The 20332-nt window shown below is 50.1% G+C and overlaps 2 protein-coding genes across 2 annotated transcripts; both read right to left on the bottom strand.

Annotated features, from left to right (window-relative positions):
* Positions 1–717: 717 nt before the first annotated feature.
* NGRN (neugrin, neurite outgrowth associated) lies at positions 718–6751 on the bottom strand. Its single transcript, XM_021680553.1, has 3 exons — positions 6568–6751; positions 6051–6161; positions 718–1812 (listed from the first exon to the last, which is right to left on the bottom strand). Exons 1-3 carry the CDS (start codon positions 6729–6731, stop codon positions 1203–1205), a joined length of 885 nt encoding a protein of 294 aa, XP_021536228.1. The 5' UTR covers positions 6732–6751; the 3' UTR covers positions 718–1202.
* Positions 6752–7484: 733 nt separating this feature from the next.
* LOC110572300 (tubulin polyglutamylase TTLL13P-like) lies at positions 7485–18751 on the bottom strand. Its single transcript, XM_044918187.1, has 15 exons — positions 18678–18751; positions 17701–17971; positions 17324–17364; positions 16482–16600; positions 14458–14588; positions 14059–14215; positions 13516–13659; positions 13079–13164; positions 12570–12801; positions 11917–12101; positions 9937–10122; positions 9459–9639; positions 8976–9155; positions 8084–8195; positions 7485–7741 (listed from the first exon to the last, which is right to left on the bottom strand). The coding sequence occupies exons 2-15, from the start codon at positions 17958–17960 to the stop codon at positions 7485–7487; spliced, it is 2271 nt and encodes a 756-aa protein (XP_044774122.1). The 5' UTR covers positions 17961–17971; positions 18678–18751.
* Between the last annotated feature and the right edge of the window lie 1581 nt (positions 18752–20332).

Here is a 20332-nt window from a genome sequence, read left to right as displayed (position 1 = left end):
TTAACAGTAATCAATGATACTGTAATCGCTATTAATGACATTTGAAATAGCAATGAGTTTCATGAACAGACTCAGTGACGGTTTGGAAAATCAATTATTTTCATTAACCATCCTGCATATTTAAATTCTGAATAACCAGTTTTTTGCCAGTGACTTGTTAAAATGAGGTATGGGTGAAAACTGTCCTCGGACTCGTCTGTTGCTTGCATGTGTGTCATTCTATTTTGTCTATTGATCATCACTTTCTGGTTATAATGAAGTATCTCTAAAAGAATCAGTAAATTAAGGAGCCTATTACCCGTTCTCGCCCACTTCACAGCTCCCTTGGAAAAATCTGATGACAACTGTAAAATAAGATGCTATTCAAGCTTTTGAAAGTAGCTAGAGATTATGCTGAGGGCCCTAAAGCCTTTGCCTGCTTTTTTTTGGGGGGGAAGGGTCAATCCCCCATACTCCAATCTCTTTCAAAGCCCCAGCAACTGAAGGAAAGAAGACCTACTTTAGACCAGGTGATCAGGGAAGGCCCATTTTTAGCTGTCAAAATCTTTAAGCAGGGTGAACTACATAGGGCCCTTTGTTGGGAACTCCTCAGGCTCCATCTCTCTCCCAGTGTTTAATGTTCAAGGACAAGGGACCCTTTGCCTCTTTCCCTCCCTCACTCCCCAGGTTCACAGGTAAACCCTCCCACCCCAGAGAGCACCAATCAACACAAACTGCTACATTTTACTTTATTTTTGCACATAATGAAAACAATCAATTGACTAAGCAGTTCCAGAATTATTAATGTTCATTAATCAAGAAGTAAATGAGGTCAGAAGGCAAACTTTTCATTTTTCCCCAAACATATATTGCAAGTATCACAGAAAGTCCTAACAGTACATGCAACATGGGCTAGTTTCAACATAGAGAGCCCAAGCAAGAAGGGTGAGTACTAAAGCTCCACGTGGGTCAGACCAGGAGCAGTGCTCCAGGAAGCTAGAAATCTACCCAGCCAGTCATTAACCCTGCCCTGCCATACACATTTGCCCTGTGAAGTTCACTGCATTTTGTCAGATTCAAATGAGCAGCTCTTTCCTCCCACATTCCAGGCTCATCATTTCCTCCTATCCCAAGGTGGATAATCCATACACAGAAGTCCAGGCAGCTCCAAATATACTCCCCAGCTGTGTTTCACTTGGCATCTACATAAGCCATGCTCCAGCTCAGATTCTGTACAGGAAGTTCCCATTGCTATCGAAGAACTCTCGCCCCCTCTGGACTACTTTGCTGCTGAAGTTCTGATCACCTGGCTCCCGTGCCTTCACATCTTCCAGCTTGTCACTTGGCAATCCATAGCCGTCAGTTCCTCTCCTGCCCGCACCATCCCTGGTGGAGTCTTTCTGCAGCTCTCGCTGATGACCTACGGCTGCTGCAACAGGCACGGAGCGCTCCTCCTCCAGGACCTGGATTCCTTTACTCCCTCCCTTCTGTCTCCTTGGTGTATTTGTACCATGAGTGTTTGATTCTATCACGTACAAAGCTGTGTTGTGACCCCAGCCTTTGAATGAGGATTCACCCCTTTGCAGCAACAAAGAGCCTGATCCAGAGTGGCTTGCAGATAGCGACTTTAAGGTATCCCCAGAGCTGGGGAGCTGCTGGAGTGAGTGGGCAAGCCCAGCTTTCTTAAGGACTTTTTGATCCTGCTTCAGCTTCTGCTCCAATGTGGGTACAAACTTGCTTTTTAAAACCCTTCGGATCACATCCGTGCTGACACCAAAGCCTTCAGCTAATCTAGGAACTGACCAGGACTCTGCAAATTCTTTATGTAAATACCTATGGGAAAAAGGATTAGGTTTTCAAGGTGTGAAGTAGTCTGCTATCAAAGTAGCTAACTGGTAATACTAGAGATATTTACGTGAAAAGAAGAGGGCTCGGAAAAACTGCAAATATAGCCTCTACCTTGTGCCACTAAATGGCTGTATTCCATTCCTGTGAGCCGACAGCAACACCCAACCACTCCTAAGTCACTTTCTTTCTCTTTTTTTTTTTTTAAAGATTTTATTTGACAGAGAGAAAGACAGCTAGAGAGGGAACACAAGCAGGGGGAGTGGGAGCAGGAGAAGCAGGCCTCCCGCTGAGCAGGGAGCCCGGGATCATGACCTGAGCCGAAGGCAGACGCTTAACGACTGAGCCGCCCAGGCGCCCAAGTCACTTTATTTCTGTCAACTAAACTCCTCCCACTGTGCACCAGGCTCCAGGTAGATCCTGGAGATGCATGAAGACCGTCCTTCCTTTCAAAGAACATACAATCTAGGGGCGCCTGGGCGGCTCAGTCATTAAACGTCTGCCTTCAGCTCAGGTCATGCTCCCAGGGTCCTGGGATCGAGCCCCACAACGGGCTCCCTGCTCAGCGGGAAGCCTGCTTCTCCCTCTCCCCCTTCTGTGTTCCCTCTCTCACCTTGTCTCTGTCAAATAAATAAATAAAATCTAAAAAAAAAAAAAAGAACATACAATCTGGTGGTGGAGACAGAATATTAACATATACAACACCAGTGTGATAAGTCCTAGGAGAGGACGCTGTCAGAGCACCCAGGAGAGACCCAGGGATAAGATATCCCAACACCTGAGGCGTGGCTCAGGAAGTGCTTCAGAAGTCCACCTACAGCTGGCCTGAAAGTATGAAGAGTACTAAGCTGGCAGAGGGGAGGAGAGGAAGAAGAGAGCAAAGGTACTGATGATAGCCAGAGCAGCACATCACCATTGCCGGCAACAGCTCAACTTGTCCAACAGTGAGGACAGGAGGAAGATCATGTCATGCTTACGAGTCGAGTTTATCCCAAAGCAACAGTGAACCAAGGAAGGATTTTTAAGTGGGTGTATTCAAAAACAGAAGAATTGCAATTCGGGACACGCAAGCTATGGCAAACCATATGCAAGTACAGGAAGGATTTTAAGCAGTGGAATGCCACAAGCAGCTTTTCATTTTGAAGCTCAATCCAGGGGTAGTTTTCAGTGGCGGGACTACAGATGGAAAAATCGGTCAAGAAGCTGTCCCGCTAATCCAGGCAGTCTGACCTGCGGCAGTTGCAAAGAAAGCAGAAAAAGAAGAGTTGAGAACTGTTATAGGAAGGCCACACGGTAGAACTTGGTAAGGACTAAATAGTGGGGGTAGAAGTAGGCGGAGATTCAGGCTTTCAGCCTGAGTGATTGGTGGGACCGTTCAGGGGTAGAGTGAAAAAAGGAGCAAAATAAAGTCAACAGGAACAATGATAAATTTTCTTTTGTTACGCGGAGTTTGCTATTTTATTATGTTGGGTTTGAAAAACATGTGTGTTGGGACGCCTGGGTGGCTCAGTCGGTTAAGCGTCTGCCTTCGGCTCAGGTCATGATCCCAGGGTCCTGGGATCGAGTCCCGCATTGGGCTCCCTGCTCCGCGAGGAGCCTGCTTCTCCCTCTACCTCTGTCTCTCTCTCTCTGTCTCTCATGAATAAAAAAAAAAAAGAAAAACATGTGTGACATCCAAACAGAGATGGTCTAGTGCGTGGTTGAATATATACAGGTCAGAAGAAAAACACGGCCTGGAGATGACAGATTTGGAAGTCATAAACGAAGAACAGGGGTGGTTGAAGCCACATGAATGGAACAGGTGGAGATAAAATGACAAAGGACACAATTCTAAAAAATGGCAGTATTTAAGATACAGGAGGAACGACAGGTGCCCAGGAAGGAAAGTGAGAAAAGCAGCCCTAGAAATAGAAGTGAGTAGTACCCTGGATCAAAGGAGAAGAGAATTAATTTCAAGAAAACACACTACAAGATCAAATGCTGCAGAAACCAGAAAGGCTAGAGACTAGAGTGTCAGGAATGCCTAGCAGTGAGGAAGTCACTGATAAGATTTGTGGACAACGGTTTCACTGTTGTGACAAAACAAACAAGGACAGGCATCCAGGAAGAGCTACCTGGGAACAAAAGGATGAGGGAGAACCTGAAGTTCACAGATGTAGGTCTCTGAGGAATTAGGTACAACTATGACCTAGTGCAGAGGATTGGTCCTAGACAAGTAAAAGGCTACCACTTCCCCTAGTTTGTAAACACTGAGAACGGGAAATAAAGAGGAAGACCAAGAAGCTTTAAAGGGCTCTTAACTAATGGTCAGTTTTTTCTTTGAAGTAAAAGGATATCTATTAACCACAGAAAGGGAGGTGACAGGAAGATTTGGAAAAGCTGTTGTTCAAGAGGGGAAAGGAGGATGACACGAAAGAGGTGCTACAGGTGCACAAAATCTCCTTGCTCTACAGAATCCCCTTTCTTCTAAGTGTCAACTTCAGAGTCATTCTGATGGGAATGGAAAAGGACACATAACTGCAATATTCATCAAAATGCAAATCCATTTGCCCTTGCACCCAGCAACTCTACTTCTAAGAATGTAAACAAACAAATACACCTGGCAGATACGTGGAATCATGTGTATATTCAGTAGAGCACTATTTGCGACAGCAAGTGAATGGAAACAACCCAAATACACATCATGAAAGACTGGTTAACTAAATTATGAATTACTGGGGCCTCTGGCTGGCTTAGTCAGTAAAGCATATAACTCTTAATCTCATGGTCATGAGTTTGAGCCCCACACTGGGCACAGAGATTACTTAAAAAAAAAAGTTATGGGGCGCCTGGGTGGCTCAGTCGTTAAGCGTCTGCCTTCGGCTCAGGTCATGATCCCAGGGTCCTGGGATCGAGTCCCTCTTTGGGCTCCCTGCTCTGCGGGAAGCCTGCTTCTCCCTCTCCCACTCCCCCTGCTTGTGTTCCTGCTCTCGCTGTCTCTCTCTGTGTCAAATAAATAAATAAAATCTTAAAAAAAAAAAAGTTATGATTTACTATGATTTCTCCAAAAAAAAGAGCTTTCTGTTCTGAAGTGGAAAGATCTATGAAATATGTGAAAACGGGCTCCTGCCTGGCTCAATCAGTAGAGCACAAGACTCTTGATCTCGGGGTTGTGAGTTTGAGCCCTGCGTTGGCTGTACAGATAATTCGAAAATAAAATCTTAAAAAAATGTAAAGGAAAAGTGTAGAACAGTATTTACAGTATTCTGTTTGTAATTAAGGAAATGAAAATAAAAATCTATATTCATACTCCTATTTGCATAAGGAGACTTGGAAAAAGGCACAAAAATAGTTCCATGGGAGCCTGGCTGGGATTAAAACTTTTCAATGTGTATACCACATTATACTGTTCTGATTTTCTAATTTTGAACCATATGAAATGTCTATTCAAAACACCAAAAAACTCAAAAAAAAAAAGAGATCTCTATGATTTTTAAGATAGGGATTTTCTCTTCAGAAAAGCGTACATAACATAACCATGGAAGCCCCCATCCCTGACCTTCGCTTAAGAATGCCACGATCTTGGGGAGGGTATGTGCTATGGTGAGCGCTGTGAATTGTGCAAGACTGTTGAATCACAGATCTGTACCTCTGAAGCAAATAATACATTATATGTTAAGAAAAAAGAAGAAGAAGATAGCAGGAGGGGAAGAATGAAGGGGAGGAAATCGGAGGGGGAGACGAACCATGAGAGAGGATGGACTCTGAAAAACAAACTGAGGGTTCTAGAGGGGAGGGGGGTGGGAGGATGGGTTAGCCTGGTGATGGGTATTAAAGAGGGCACGTTCTGCATGGAGCACTGGGTGTTATGCACAAACAATGGATCGTGGATCACTACATCAAAAACTAATGATGTAATGTATGGTGATTAACAATAAAAATTTAAAAATAAATAAAATATTATTTACACTACAAAAAAAAAGAACATCACGATCTATGATTCTGAGGTTAAATGATGTGATGTCTTGCAGCTTACTCTTTTAAAATTTCAGCAAAAACGAACCAACTGTGTCCGAATGTTAAGAACTATTAAATTTAGATGACGAGCTTAGGGAAATTCGTTATGCTATTCTACCTGTCATTTAGAAATGTTAAAATGATAAAAAAGTAAAGTATAAAAATAACGTTCTAGGCCCCCGTATCCATCACTTCTCATCACAGCAGAGCCCAACTACAACGAGTCTTACCGGATCTGTTCCATGGCTTTCCACGTCAGGGTCCTGGGCGGGGCACCCGGCGCCTCCATTTGCCTCCGAATTTTCTGGAACCGGGCGGCTTTTTTCTGTCGTTTCAGGGTGCTGGGGGAGAGAACCAATGGCAGAAGCCATGCGTGGGAGCAAACTGGGTGGCTGAAGAGCCTCGGGCTAAATCACAAAGAGCCCAGCCCTCTTCTCTTCGTTTGCACGGGCAACCAGGCCATGTGTGTTGGCTCAGACCTGCTCCATACACCTCCCCAGAAATCTAATACCTAACACAGCCCGTAAGCATGCCGAACTTTCTAAACGGGTGATGAAATACGTCACTGGTGAAGAAAGCTGTGGTCCCAAAGAGGCCGCACGCCTGCCCCTGCGCCCCTGACAACGGATAAGAAACAAGGGCTAAGGCGGATGTGGCGGCACGACGCCCGGCTCCAAGGGGGCGCGGCCTGGAGCGCAGGGGCGCGAAGCCCTACTTCAGGCTGAGGGCCCGGGAAGGAGCCGGTACCTCTCCACCTCCTGCAGCTCCCGCTCCTCCGGCTCCCAGTCGGAATCAGGGTCCGGCTCGCGGCCGAGAGAGCCGGGGTCTGCCAACCCCCGGGTCGCGAACCCACAGCGAGCAACAGCAGCACGTACACGCACGCCCAGCAAGAGGCTCAGCGTAACCGCCATGTCGACAACAGCCGTCGGCAGCCCGAAACACGCAGTACCGGAAGTCTGGGGGCGGGGGCGGAAGTGGACCTGCGGGCCGGAAGCAGGGATGGCCGCAAGTCTTTCCGGCTTCCGGCCGGGGGCGGGATAGCTGGGCTTGAACCCGTGTGCGGCCCACCGTCCCCGGCAGCGAATGTGGAGAGTTTTGAGCCTGAAGTGCAAGGGCCGGAATGAGGTAGAGGACGCTCCTGCAAAACGCCATAAACTTTAATAAAAAGACGGATTCATTTGCCAAGATACGCCCCTGCGCCCCAACGGCTACCCAGGCCGGCCTGTCTCCGCCACGGCGGCGGAAAGGGGTCCCCTCGGCGGTCCTTTGATGGCCACAGCCCCGTGCCTTAGGCACTCGGCTCCTGTGGGAAAGGGGCTCCTTGTCGCCAGGATGACCTCTAGCTCCGGGCCGCACCCGGGGTTCAGACCCATCGCCTAGCAATAAATCCAGGCCAAGGTTTGAAGGGCGGGGATGAGTACATGGCCGACCCTGGCTCCTCTTCATCTTTCAGTCTTTACGGATCTGAAAATAATCTTAGGGTATTGAGGAATTCTTGGTGTCTTTGTGTTTTGCCTTGTGCAAACAGGGTTCCTGGCCAGGGCTCTTCAAACTGAAGCTTGGTGGCCGTCTTTCATGTAGCAAAGATTGAAGGCCCTCTGCCCCCTTTGGAAACCTGAGGGGGCTCTCCAGGAGAGGTTGAGTGCTGGGCTTCCATCCTGCATTTACCTATGGTGGCTGATGTCAAGGAGGGCAGTGGTGCTTAGCATCAGGGGTGCAGAGGCAGGGCAGAGAGTGAGATCCCGGGTCTTGGGTGCTCTGTGTTCAGAGTCTGCCGCGGGGGGCAAGGCGCATTCAGTCCATGAGCCACTTGCCACTCTTTCTGGTTGCAGAAGATAGCCCTGCTTTGGGGTTAAAGAGGATGGCACTGATCCTGCCAGGGCTCTGTTTATGGCTTCTAGCCTTCTGCTGGCTGGGCCTTCTGCAGTGGAAACATGGGTCCCCTGAGTTGGTATTCACAGGAGATTCGCTCACCTCTTTACCAACTGTTGCCCAATTACCAACACAGAGGAATGGCATCCCATGCTCCCCTCCAGCATCTTCACCACACTGTATTGTAATTGTGTGTTTACTTGTCTGTTTCCCTGTTATGTTTGTTGAGTGCTGGGACCGTAATTCTGCCATTTCTACCAGGGTCCACTACCTATCCCATTCCCACACTGGTGGAAGTGCCATGTTATATTTTGGGAACATCCCAGCTGTGATGTTTGCTAGGGGGAATTTACACAAGTCAGAGTGACCAAAGCTAGTTTCGCATACTTACGGCTAGTGAGCCTGACTCTGGCGCTGGAAAAAGAGCGCCCTCCAGATGTCTTCATTGACAATGAACAGGGGCCGATGGCTGCTGGATCTCCTATCCAGTTGAAGTTCTTGGGCTGTAGGTGGCACCAGGAATGATGTGGAATTGCAGCATTCATGGTTGGCAGTGGCCCTAAGATCCTGGGGATCAATTCATGGGCCCGAACTGGATGCAGGAAATGAGGGCGGCCCTGCTCTTTGGCAGCCCCTCTCAGGAGGGCCAATGGGACCAGACTCCCAGATTGCAGTTCTTGACTGCCCAGCCCGTCCTGGTGAAATCTAGGCTAGAGGAGAAGAGCAGCCCCTTACATTTCTTGTGAGGCTGGATGGAACGGTGTGAGAAAACAGGTAACTGAAACACCTAGGCTGTGGCCACTATTTAACCTGTTAACTCCTTTGGAGCTCAGCAAAAACTGAGGACCCAACAGGCCTGCTACTAGCCCAGGGAATAGTGAATGCGGCAGCTGTTCTGTTGGCCCAAGTCCATTTACTTATCACCCATTAGAGCCATGGTACTGGCAGTGCTAGGGAGAGATTCCACAGAAGCCACCGAGGGTGGTGGCCTCGTTCTTTGTCAGTCATGAGTTTGGGGTTATTGCAAGGCTGGAATATAGGGAACAGGTCTCTTAGGAGAAGGTTGGGAGCTGCACTTTGCCAGATGTCATTACTACAAACAAGGGAGCTTGGGAACAAGTGCAAAAGGAACCCAGAGACCCTCTCCCAACACCCAGCATACTCTGCTTTCCCAGGCTCTGCGCCAGGTACCATCACATTAGCGGCCAGCGCTGTGACCACCACCATGTGCTGCTGCAGCCCTTCCTCCCTTGCTCTGTGAGAGGCTGCGGACGGACCCTCACCCGATACTCATGAAGTTTTTTCTGGCCCTGGTGGCTGGGGTGCAGCATGCGCGTGAGCTGCTCTACAATACCGAGGCTTCGGATGAGATTCTCCCTTTGTAGCAGGGCCTTCACTCGCTCCAGCTCCTCTTCTTCCACAATTTCCTGAGGATGCCTGGTATCCAGGTGTACTGGTAGTAGCTATGAGATACATGAGAGATGAATGCAAGATCTCCAAGGGTGAGCCCCACACCATCAACGGGGATGGCTGCGGGACTCCTGCCCACTCTACCCACCCTCCCATCCCTTCCCTGACCCTAGCGGAAGGTTCTCTTTGCTATCGTTCTTTCTCTCACCTCCTGGTCCACCAGGCCAGATCCAGTGTATTCATTAGGAACTCCTCTCTCTCTTTTACAAGAGGAGGAGAGGACAGCAAAGATTCCCTTCTCTAGGAGTCCCAACCCATTTCCTGCAGAAAGGCAAGAGCTCCCAAACCCCTGACACCTCTTTCTCCCGGGTCCGGTTCCTGTAAGCCAAGTGGGTGGAAAGTCCCCGGAGCCCGGCCCTGGATCGGCTCTTCTCCCCTGCTGATTCGCCCTGGTTCTGGTCCCTGTTTTCCTTTCGCCTCTTACTGCCTGAGGTCTCCTGCTGTTCCTGCTTAAGGCGGATCTCTTCCAGTTGCTGCCTGACAAGACACAGCAGCTTCAGATGCTGGAGAAATTGTGTTGGGGAGAAGCAGGGTGAGGGAAAGTGGGGATGGGAGAGTGTGGAATTATGATCTGTTGGGGGCACTGATGGGAGAAGAATGAGGGGGAAGATGGGAAACCTAAGTGGAAATGGAGTCACTAAGAGTCTGATAGGATGTATGACTCCATTTCCCCTTTGCTCAAGTGTCTGGCTTCCTCTCTACCCTGCTGGGGAGCAGTTCAGCTTCAGGATATGCCCCACCCAAGTGGACAGAGGAGAATGAAAGGCAAAGTACCTGGCACACTCCTCTCTGGCCTTGGAAGCAGCAGTCTCCTGGAAAAGGGAGCCATTGTGCTTGAAGAAAGGCGTGTACTTCTCCGTGTCAGGCCCAGGGTAGATCCGCCGGTACCCCCCGAGGTGGGAATCCTCATAGCGCTCCTGGTCCAGTATTGCTGCGTGGGACGACTCAATTTGTTCTCGCCTATGGAAACCAAGCTCAGAGTGAGTCAGGAGGATTGTGAGAACATTCAGTGAGGAAAGGAAGGCTGGCCGAGGCTTTGAGGATCTCCTGCTAGCTTCATGGCCTTTCCCATGTAGGGAAAGCTGCCAAGGCCATCTGGCCAGTCCCACCTGTGCGTAGCCATGGAAATAGAGGCTTGACTTCCAGAAATTGGGTTTTCATCTTAAGTGCAAAGGGGTCCCGTCATAAGCTAGTACTCCAAGTTATCACAATCTTTTACGTTTCTGATTATAATCTATGTTAATTACAGAAAAAGCAGAAGCGCAAAAAGAAGATCAAACCTCCCATAATCTTACTGTGCAGTTAGTATATTGGTTATGAGCATGGACTCAGGGGCAGGACCCCCAAGTCTGAATCCTAGCTTTGCTACTAACTAATTTGCTCTTTCTTTATTCCTTCCTTCCTTTCTTGTTTCAGACAAAAATGGGATCATACAACAATATTTTAAAATGGCTTTCCAGTATTCAAGTGATTCTATGATTGTACTTTTATTTATTTATTTTTTAAGATTTTATTTATTTATCTGACAGAGAGAGACACAGCGAGAGAGGGAACACAAGCAGGGGGAGTGGGAGAGGGAGAAGCAGGCTTCCCGCAGAGCAGGGAGCCCAATGCGAGGCTCGATCCCAGGACTCTGGGATCATGACCTGAGCTGAAGGCAGACGCCTAACGACTGAGCCACCCAGGCGCCCCTATTTTTTATTTTTTTAAAGATCTTATTTTTAAGTAATCTCTACACCCAACGTGAAGTTCGAACTCACAATCCCGAGAACAAGAGTCACATACACTCATAGAATCACTTGAATACTAGGAAGCCAATTTAACTATTGGACTTATTAAACAAACATACAGGGCGCCCCTGTATGTTTGTTTAGTAAGTCCAGTAATTTTCAGCCCTTTTCCCCGCTGAAGGACATGATTCATACAGTCACGTGTACAGTCCCACTGTGGGAATAGCCAGCGTATTTACAGTTATACTTCCCCTCCCTTCACACATTTGACTGCCTACTGTGTGCCAGGCCCTCAGGAAATCATGACAAATCAAATACACACTGGCCCTGCATAGTGCAATGCAGGTGGCGAAGAGCAATGTTGTTTTGGGAATAATTCTAAATCTACTCCAACTCACTTGTACGTATTATTAACATTATAATTTAGTATTGGCAACAAATCACCATGTTTGTAACCCATCTTATAATGAAAGCAACAGTGGGTGAAAAAGACTGATTTCAACAATCCCTTATTATTGAATGACTAAACTGTTTTCTGTTTCATTATTACAAACTTTCTAGAGGACCTTTGTTAAAAAAACAAAAGCAAGAACAAACAGCTCGTCAAACTGCATAAAGCTCCTTATGCGTTAATATGAAATAGCTCCAAATGACACTGCTAAGCATGGTACAGAGAGTGTGAAAGTTACACTATTGTCTGGGTAAAGGGAGAACAACAATCTGTATAAATATATATGTATATGTGTAGGTATGTATGCATTAAATGTTTGTGAAAGTATACATGTGACCCTAGGAACATAGATTAGCTCCTCCAGGGGGGGATACAGTAGCTGGAGAAGAGTTAAGAGATTATTCACAGTATCTTTTGAATTTTGGACATATTGTCTATGATAGGTAAGATATTATCTATGCAGAAGAAAAGTTATTCTTCATAGCTAATCAGCCCCAGACCACTTTCACCACCTAAAGTAGCACTCTTCCGCCCAGGCCAGTGCTAACAAGACACCTCAGACACCTGGAGCACCTGGCTTCTCGTGGCTGCTGGTGGCACTGGAAAAGCCGCTCCTTGACTCGCCGCTTGTCCTCCTCCATCACCTTCCTTTTGTCACAGCCACGGAGGTTGACAAGGGTCATGGCATCACAGAGAAGGGTATCCTTCACTTCTCGATCAAGGCGGGAGTCGGTGGTGAAGCTTGGAGAGTGGTTTACCTGCCAGGAGGAGTCATTATCCACCCCGTTCCTAGACCACCGAAGCAGGTGTGGTCTCTTGCAGGCCTGACTGGAGGCTCTAGTCAAGACATCCCAAGGGGGCTGGGTGTTTCTGACTTCCAAGGCCACAGGACTCTGCCACAGAGATCCCTCCACTACACAGGCTGATGGGAGCAAAGTAGACAGCCTGATTCTATAGATACAGTGTCCCAAAAGACAAAGATTACACGACGAACACTTGGGATCTAAATCCTGGATTCCTATGGTGGAGGCCAGAGACCACTAAGATTTGACTCAGCAGGTGGAAAGCAGAGAGATGATCTTACACCTTCTGCCGGTTCATCCCCACACAGTGCCACCACGTCCCCCATTCTGTGTTCCACCAACTGAGTGCACTCCTACCCCAGGCATCCTGTTCAGGGCGGCCTCTGGACCTTGGTTTGGCAAAGCCCAAAAGCCATTCCTCACCTCCAGCAGCCAGGGCTTCAGCTTGTGGTCCAGCAAGATGTCAAAACCAAGGATCTCAAAACAGGCACATGTACCTCCAGTCAGATATTGGGGAAAACACGTTCGGTAGTTGTGGCGAAGAACAGAATGGGCTGAGATGATGGTTTTGATGATGATGTCCTCGATGTCCCTCCACAGTTCTCGGGGGTCGTAGCCGTGTTCTCGCAGCCAGGCGTTGAGCATTGACAGCTTCCTGCGAGGCCCAGTGCTCAGAGGAGGACACATTTCTACACCAGTGGGTCTGGGCCACAGACAGGAGTGTCCCTACCACTAATCCTACTTCCGGGTGCCTACGTGAGAGCTTGAAGTGGGGCTTACTTATGGTGGGGGGGGGGCGCTGCACTTAGAGATCAGGCACAAGACAGGGGTCTGTAAAGATGGTTTTCCTGAGCAAATGGCCTCCCAAGAGCCAGCTCAGTTTCATGGGCTGCTGAGACTGTAGGACTAAAGAGCAATCAGAGAGGGAGTACCTCTTACTGCCCGCAGCATCATCTCGGACAAAATTCTCATTGTGTTTGTTGATAGCATAGTTGGTCAGGTGCATGCAGACGTCATCCTGGGAAGAGAGTGGCCCTGTGGCTCAGACTGCTTCCCTGCAGCACCCCACTCCAGCCCTTCGTTGCCTTTTTATTACCCAGGATGGCTCATCTCCTGTCCCTCTTCACCTAAGAACTGGCCCATAAGCTCCCAGGGAAGGATGTAGGCCAGGCTCCTCCAAGGAGGACCTTGCAGCAGTCACCACCCACCAAATGCTCTCCTCCCCGCCAGGTGCCAGGGTGCTCACTGGTTCATTCCCAGTTCACGGAAGACAATGATAAGCCTCTCTACTTGGTTTCTCCACAGAACCTCTGTGCTCACAGGAAGAGGTCGCCGCCCTGCCCCCCAGGACTGCTAGCTGGCCCCTTACCAGGTTGCCGTGGCTGGGCTCCATGTAGGGCATAGTGGCAAAGCGGGCCAGGCCCTCCTCATACATGAAGATCCGAAGAGGGTCACAGGACGTGATCAGGACATAGATTCGCATATCAAACTTGAAGCCGTCAATGAGGAAGGGCTGAAAGCGTGCAAACCCGCCAGGGAAGAATACCTTTGAAGTGCTTGTTCTATCCCATGCGCTGTTGTAAGCGTTTCAAATTATGATAACTCATTTAATTTCCATAGTAACCATATGAAGCATAAAGTAGTTACTGCTATTATTCCCATTCAACAAATGAAGAAACTAAGGCACAGAAAGAATAAGACATTGCCCAAGATCACACATCTAAGAAGTGGGAAAACTCAGATTCAGACCCAGACAGGCTGGCTCTGAACCATGGCTCTGGACTGCCTCCAAGTTAAGGGGAAACAGCAAGGGTAGGAGCCGAAGGGTAGGCTGGCTTCCTCTCTGGCACGGGGAGAGACGAGGCGCCCCAGGGCTCAGGGAGGGCCCCGGTGGTTCCGAGGCACCCTTCACCTTGGAGATGTATTGCTGGCAGATCATATGCTCTCCTGGCTTGATCTCCCGGGGATTTCGGGTGATGAAGATGCCCCGTCCCTGGCAGCCACTGTCTGGCTTGCAGATGTAAGTGCGGCTTTTTCGCTGACGACCATAGGACTGGAAGTCCCCAAAGCTACATGCAGAGAGAGGCTGGTCAGAAGGCTTCTGTGCATCACAGCTGAGCCAGGCCCTGTGGAGCTCTGCTCTCTGGTCCACACTTCCTGGAGCCTCCGTCTCAGACCTCCTTTTCTTAGACCAGCTGAAATTCTCATCCCTTGAGACTTTCTAGGTCACAAGGCCAGAGTCTGGAGGGAACGAGATGGTGAAACCTTTCCTCCCCAAGGATATGAGCCTGGGGAGCAGGGGCTCACTCACTCTGCAGGGAGGCACCAGGTGCGGGGGAAGATGTTGTACTCGGTAGGATAGAGTTTCTGCATGCGGTTGAGGTTCCGAGCCAGCAGATCTTTGCGGCAGATTTCTGTCATTCCAGGGAAGTGGTTGATTTTCTGAAACAGAGTCAGTTGGTTATCTAACCCCACCAGCAGAGTAAGCGGCAGTCCCTGGGGCCTTGGGCATACCAGGAGGACCGGGAAGGTCAAGGTAGAAGTCACAATGGATGGGGCTCCTGGGTGGCTCAGTCGGTTGGGCATCTGACTCTGCATTTCAGCTCAGGTCATGATCTCAGGTCCTGAGATCGAGCCCCTCATTGGGTTCTGTGCTGAGCGTGGAGCCCGCTTGGGATTCTTTCTCTTTCCCTCTCCCTCTGTTCCTCACCCCCTGCCCACCACAAGCACATGCACACGCGCTCTCTCTCTCTCTCAAAAAAAGGGGGTGGTGCCTGGGTGGCTCAGTTGGTTAAGCATCTGGCTTCAGTTCAGGTCATGATTCCAGGGTCCTGGGATCGAGCCCCATGACTGGGCTCCCTGCTCAGCGGGGGGTCTGCTTCTCCCTCTCCCTCTGCCTCTCCCCCTGCTTGTGTTCTCTCTCTCTCAAATAAATAAAATCCTAAAAAAAAAAAAAAAAGGCACGATGGGGGTAAACACTGTACCCAATACCCTAAGGGAGAAAAGGAAGGTTCCCTAAGGCAAGTGAGAACCTCCTCCTTGGCCTCTCCCAAAACACACGTCCACCCTGAGGTCAGGAAATGAGGGGCAGCAAGAAGGATTTGCCAGGACTTTGGGCCTTCTAGCCACCTTATAACATCCCCCAGACCACCGGAGGCTCGTCCTATAAGAATAATTGGTGCATGGGAGCACAAGCAAATGAGAAACCATTTTCTAAAAGAGCAAAGGAGGTTGAGAAGCAGTCCCAGGAATGCCCTGCTACAGCCCCCCCCCCGCCCCCGGATATGACGATGCCAGGGTGCCCGTTGGAACCCCAGTGCCGGGAGGCAGTATCTCGCGTTGGTTCTGGGCTGTCTCATGGGCTTTACCACTCGCTAGCTGCAGAAAATTAGTGTTTCTGAAACTTGGTGTCCTCTTAACAAAAGGGTATCTGCCACTCAGGGTTGTTTTTGAGGATTTAATGAGGTAAGAGTGTAAAAGCACTTAATACAGTGACTGACATTCAGTACATCGTCAAGGAATGCTGTTAATTATTGTCTTGCTCATCTTCCAACTGCTCCCTGCGTGTCCCTTCCTTGGGGCTTCTCAAGCACTTCGAGCTCACTCTCTGTCACTCTCTCGGGCTCTTCTCCCATGACTTGTTGTAGGACAAGTTACAGTCTCCTCAATTCCCTTCCTGGCTTCCCCTCAAACTAAGGCTGCAGACCTGTTTACATTCTTGTGTTGCTAACCACCACAAAGACCCGTTTAGAGGTCTGGCTCAGTCAGTCGGTGGAGTGTGTGACTCTTGATCTCCGGGTTCTGATTTCAAGTCCCATGTTAAGTATAGGGATTAACTTAAAAATAAAATCTTAAAAAAAAAAGAGACTCAATTAGAGGATAACAAAAATGCCATGAAGAGGTTATATTCTTTTTGAGGACCCATCCTTCCTGACTTTCTTGCTGCCGTGCAGAACCCCACACTGACTCTCAATGGGATGCGGCTGCTAGGCTAAGCTGCTTAGGAGCTGGATCACTCTCCTGGCCCAGCTGTTAGCACCGAAGCTCCCTTCCAGCCTTCCCCTTAGGTGGGCTCACCTGCCCTGAAGGGGGCCAGCTGGGCACAGATGCCTTCAGGCAAACGGTGCCCAGCAGAAACTTCCTTCCTATAATAGAAGTTCCAGAAACCCAAGAGGAGGATTTTTCCAGGGGAGCAGAAGCCCTGGCCGTGGCCTTTCCTGCTCTGCCCAGGGGGACAGCCACAGAGGGTGGCAGCCGCAGGTGCCCAAGCAGAAGGACAGGAGGACTCATTCAGGGACCATGGCCCCTTTAGGCTCTTGGGTCCGGAGGTTATACCTGAAACCTCTTCATGTCCATGACTCGTTCCAGTGAGACAGAGCAGTCTGTCCAGTACACAGTCCATTCTTCGTCCTCCCCCACCTCCTTCAGGCCACACATTTGGGCTGCCCGACGCACTGTGGAGAGAGGGAGATCAGTGGGGCCAGCCGAGACACTGGCAGCAAGCCTTGGGATTGTAGCTGGGTCAGGTAAGGAAGAGGCTCGACCAGAGAGTGGGCTGAAGACGGAGGTGGTTCTTACCTCAGTGCAGCAGCTTAATTACCATGTGACAATTCCAAGGTCATGGGGCTGTCAGGGCCCTTCTAAAATCTGTGACAGAGAAAACTAGAGCCTGGCTCTCTGCTCCTGTCAGTCCTCTGTCTCTCAATTGGGATGGTTTCTGACCTGCAGAGCCGACCCTCCGGAGGGGTCACACTGGCACCTCCCACACTGGGTGGCCCCGTGGCGGCCCCGTGGTGATGGCAGTGGGCACAGGAGGAGACGAAAAGATAGATGATCTAGCTGGTCATTTTTTTCTTTTAATTCCTGAAGCCCCCTCAAGGGCTTCCTTGAAAAAAAAAATCCGTATTGACCTGTTCTCATCTCAATTCTGGTAAAATCTGGGAAGGGCAGGGCAATGGTGACCTTCAGTCACTTTTTTTCTTGCTAGCTAACTGGGGGATTTCCACCCTACCACTAAGACTAAGTGGAACAGTGGTAACTCAGCTGCTAGTAGCTCAGTTATAGGCCAGCCCAACAAGATGCAGGGGCTGGGAGCCTGACTGCGGGACCATCCCCACAGCAAAACCTGCATGTGCCCTCTTAACGCGCAGTGGTGTGTGAGTGAGCTGGGTGCTTACCGCTCTCATACTTGCAGTTGGTCAGGTTGATGGCCAGGGGTCTGGAATGGAGGAATAATGGAAATCAGGCAGAGTGGGATAAAGGACAGACCCTGGGCTGCGAGGCACCCGACGCATCTATAATGCAATTCATTTTCTCTGAAAGCCACTTAAAGACCAGGATGATAGAAATGTGCTGAAAATGCAAACCAAGCCAGCTCAAATGGTTCAGAATTTTGTGTTTTTGTACTACGAAAAGGTTAATGATGTTCCTGTATTCCCTGTCCTCTTTTGCAGATTAAAGGGAAGACCCCCCCCCCCAACTGCTGAAGGGAGGCCAAGGGGTGACTCTCTTCTGGAGCCAGGCAGGTGAGGGGGCCCAGGCACCTGTCTGTTACCTGCGTTTCTGCCTTCTCTTTCTCCTGCCAACTTCTAAGTCATCTGAGTCAGCTGGGGCTATGATTTTCTTCGGAATTTTCTTGGCTACAATAGATAAGGGAACTCCATCCCCAAATTCCTTATAGTCAGCCTTTGAGAGTTCCTGCTGAGGAGAGTCAGAAGGGATGGTAGCTTCCCCTTGAACACACTCCTCCTCGGATTCCTCTTCCTCAACGTAGTCTTCCTCCGATTCGCTGGTCTTACAGATATTTGGCTCCATCCTCTTAGGTTCTGAGGAGAGAGGGGTGAGAGTGAAATATGTATCAGAGCTTCCTTCCTCCAGGCCCAGGAAGGCCTGCAGGAGTCCGTGCAAAGGACCTCCTTCATGGTGTTATAGGGGAACGTTGCTGCCCCCTCAGAACAGAACAATCCCACTGCAGAATGGGATGGTTTCCAAGTAGGTAACGTGGGCCGGGGAATGCCTATGAAATGTTGGATTCGGGCGCCTGGGTGGCTCAGTCGGTTAAGCGACTGCCTTCGGCTCAGGTCATGATCCTGGAGTCCTGGGATCGAGTCCCGCATCGGGCTCCCTGCTCAGTGGAGAGTCTGCTTCTCCCTCTGACCCTCCTCCCTCTCATGCTCTCTGTCTCTCATTCTCTCTCTTGCAAATAAATAAAATCTTAAAAAAAAAAAAATGTTGGATTCCCCGACAATCCCTGATCATCCAAGATCACCCCTCCATACAACACGCTGGGAAGCTGGACAGAGCTGGCAGGCACCATGACCATGGCTTTTTTATTCCTGAATGGGAAGGGGGATGGCTGGGCTCTGGGGGGGACCTTCGATTTTAAAATAGAGCTGAAGACCAAAGGTCCCCTAAGCCGGCCCTTTCCCTGTCCCATGACTCAGTTTCTCCATGTGTACACACTGGCACTTGATGGCTAAGGCCCCTTGGGCTCTGCCGGCAGAGGGGGAGCCCCTGGCGGGCACTGCCCACCCGAGATTCCGAGGAGAGGGGAGGGGCTGCTGGGTCCGCCCCTAGCGGTCTGAGGCTGGTCTCAGGTGGTCGCTCATGTCCACCCTTCGCCGGGCTCCTGCTCCTTCCCGGGCGTCGCTGGGCCTCCGGGACCGCCTCCTCGTTCCACAGGACTGGCTGTCCCCGCCGATCGCGAGGGGGAGCCCGCTCCCCCCGCTTCCGGGGTTCGCTCCTAGCTCGGAGATCCCGGCGGCGGCGGCGCCTCCCTGAGCAAGCCAGCAGCCGCCGCCGCCGCCGCCGCCGCCGTCGCCATGGACACGAGGGCGGCCCCCATTGGAGAAGCGTTCTGGGGGCGGGGCCTTCCCGGAACCACACCCACTTGGGCGCGGGCCGAGGCCATCTTGCGCGCGGGCGGAAACGCCTGCCCTGGGGGGGGGGGGTGTGGCGTCGCGGTCGGGGCCGCGCCTCTGCGGCGGCTCTCGGGGTGCATCAGCCGGGGCCTGTAGTCCCTCCGCGTTCGCGCCGCTTCGCACACGTCTCACCGCAGCCTATGTCCGTCGCGCGGGCCGGGCCCAGAATTTGGCCAAGTCTGCGTTCGGGACAAACACCTGCTTGCCTGCCTTCAGTGTTTCAGTGACCCGGGTTGAACACGCTGGGCGCTCGGGAGGGACAGCCGTGAACAGCGCTCGCCCTGCTGCGCTGAGTAACAGAACGGCCTCCTCATGGCGCTCCTTCACCGTCGCCTTCACTGCTCCTCCTGACGTCCTTACACTCTGACCACCGCACTCAGGCCAACTTGGCATTTTAAGACTATCCCGTGTGCCTAAATCTAGAGGACACTTTAAAATCTCCCCCCTTTAAAAACACGTGGGCACTGTTTGATTCATACATTTCTTGCTGTTTCTTCAGCATATATTCAGTTACTCCCTCCTTGAAATGCTTTGGAGTCCCTTGCCTTCCACGACTATCATTTTTTCTCATTCTTTGCACAAATATTGAGCGTTCCAGGCACTATTCTGGGACCTGAACCACCAATTCTTGCCTGAATTTGCCACCATGCAGCAACCTCTTAATTGGACTCTCTGATTGTTCTTCCCTCCTCTACACCCATCCATTACAGCTTAAGTATTCTTTCTAATGCAAATTGGATACTCCCCAATTTAAAACTCTTCAAGGTTTCCCATTAGATTAAATCCAAAACCCCTTGGTTATATGGGCCCTCTACCAAAATGCAAGCAGAGGTGGAGAGGTGTTGGGCTAGGTCATGCCTTCCTATCTTTCTATGGTGCTGGAAGGTGAGTATGGAGGGTCCCCTAAGTATTCCACACTTCAGCTTAGAAATAGCTTCTGAATTCCCTTCTTGACAATTCATGAGCTATATAAACAGCTGAGAAGTACCACCATAAAGAAAAGCTATTTCACACCCTCCACCCCATCTTATGGAAAAACTTAGTTTGGCCAGAGAAGGCTTTCCTCTGAACAGCAGTCCTGGGGGAAAAACCTGATATTTGGGCTCATCACCTGGGACACAAAGTCCCCTTTGCTGTAATGGTCATCTGTACTCCTTCAGACTGAGCGAGCAACACAAAGTGATGCTATTGGAGCTTGTATACGCAAAGGCTCACAGAAGCATAAGCTAAAATTCCTGCGATGTGCCAATAAGAGGAAGTTGACCC

This window comes from Neomonachus schauinslandi, chromosome 9 (assembly GCF_002201575.2).
Source record: "Neomonachus schauinslandi chromosome 9, ASM220157v2, whole genome shotgun sequence".
NCBI classification, from domain to species: Eukaryota; Metazoa; Chordata; class Mammalia; order Carnivora; family Phocidae; genus Neomonachus; species Neomonachus schauinslandi.
Note: the sequence above shows the minus strand (reverse complement) of the source record. Positions and strands in the feature narration are given on the sequence as shown.

Coding starts and splice junctions, on each gene's coding strand:
- NGRN (XM_021680553.1), bottom strand. CDS start 6,731: ATGGCGGTTACGCTGAGCCTCTTGCTGGGCGTGCGTGTACGTGCTGCT. Junction 6,162..6,567: donor GAGCTGCAGGAGGTGGAGAG/GTACCGGCTCCT, acceptor TCTCTCCCCCAG/CACCCTGAAACGACAGAAAA. Junction 1,813..6,050: donor AAAGCCATGGAACAGATCCG/GTAAGACTCGTT, acceptor TTTTTCCCATAG/GTATTTACATAAAGAATTTG.
- LOC110572300 (XM_044918187.1), bottom strand. CDS start 17,960: ATGGAGCCAAATATCTGTAAGACCAGCGAATCGGAGGAAGACTACGTT. Junction 13,165..13,515: donor AGCCCAGCCACGGCAACCTG/GTAAGGGGCCAG, acceptor CTCTCTTCCCAG/GATGACGTCTGCATGCACCT. Junction 12,102..12,569: donor TGAAGCCCTGGCTGCTGGAG/GTGAGGAATGGC, acceptor TCCTCCTGGCAG/GTAAACCACTCTCCAAGCTT.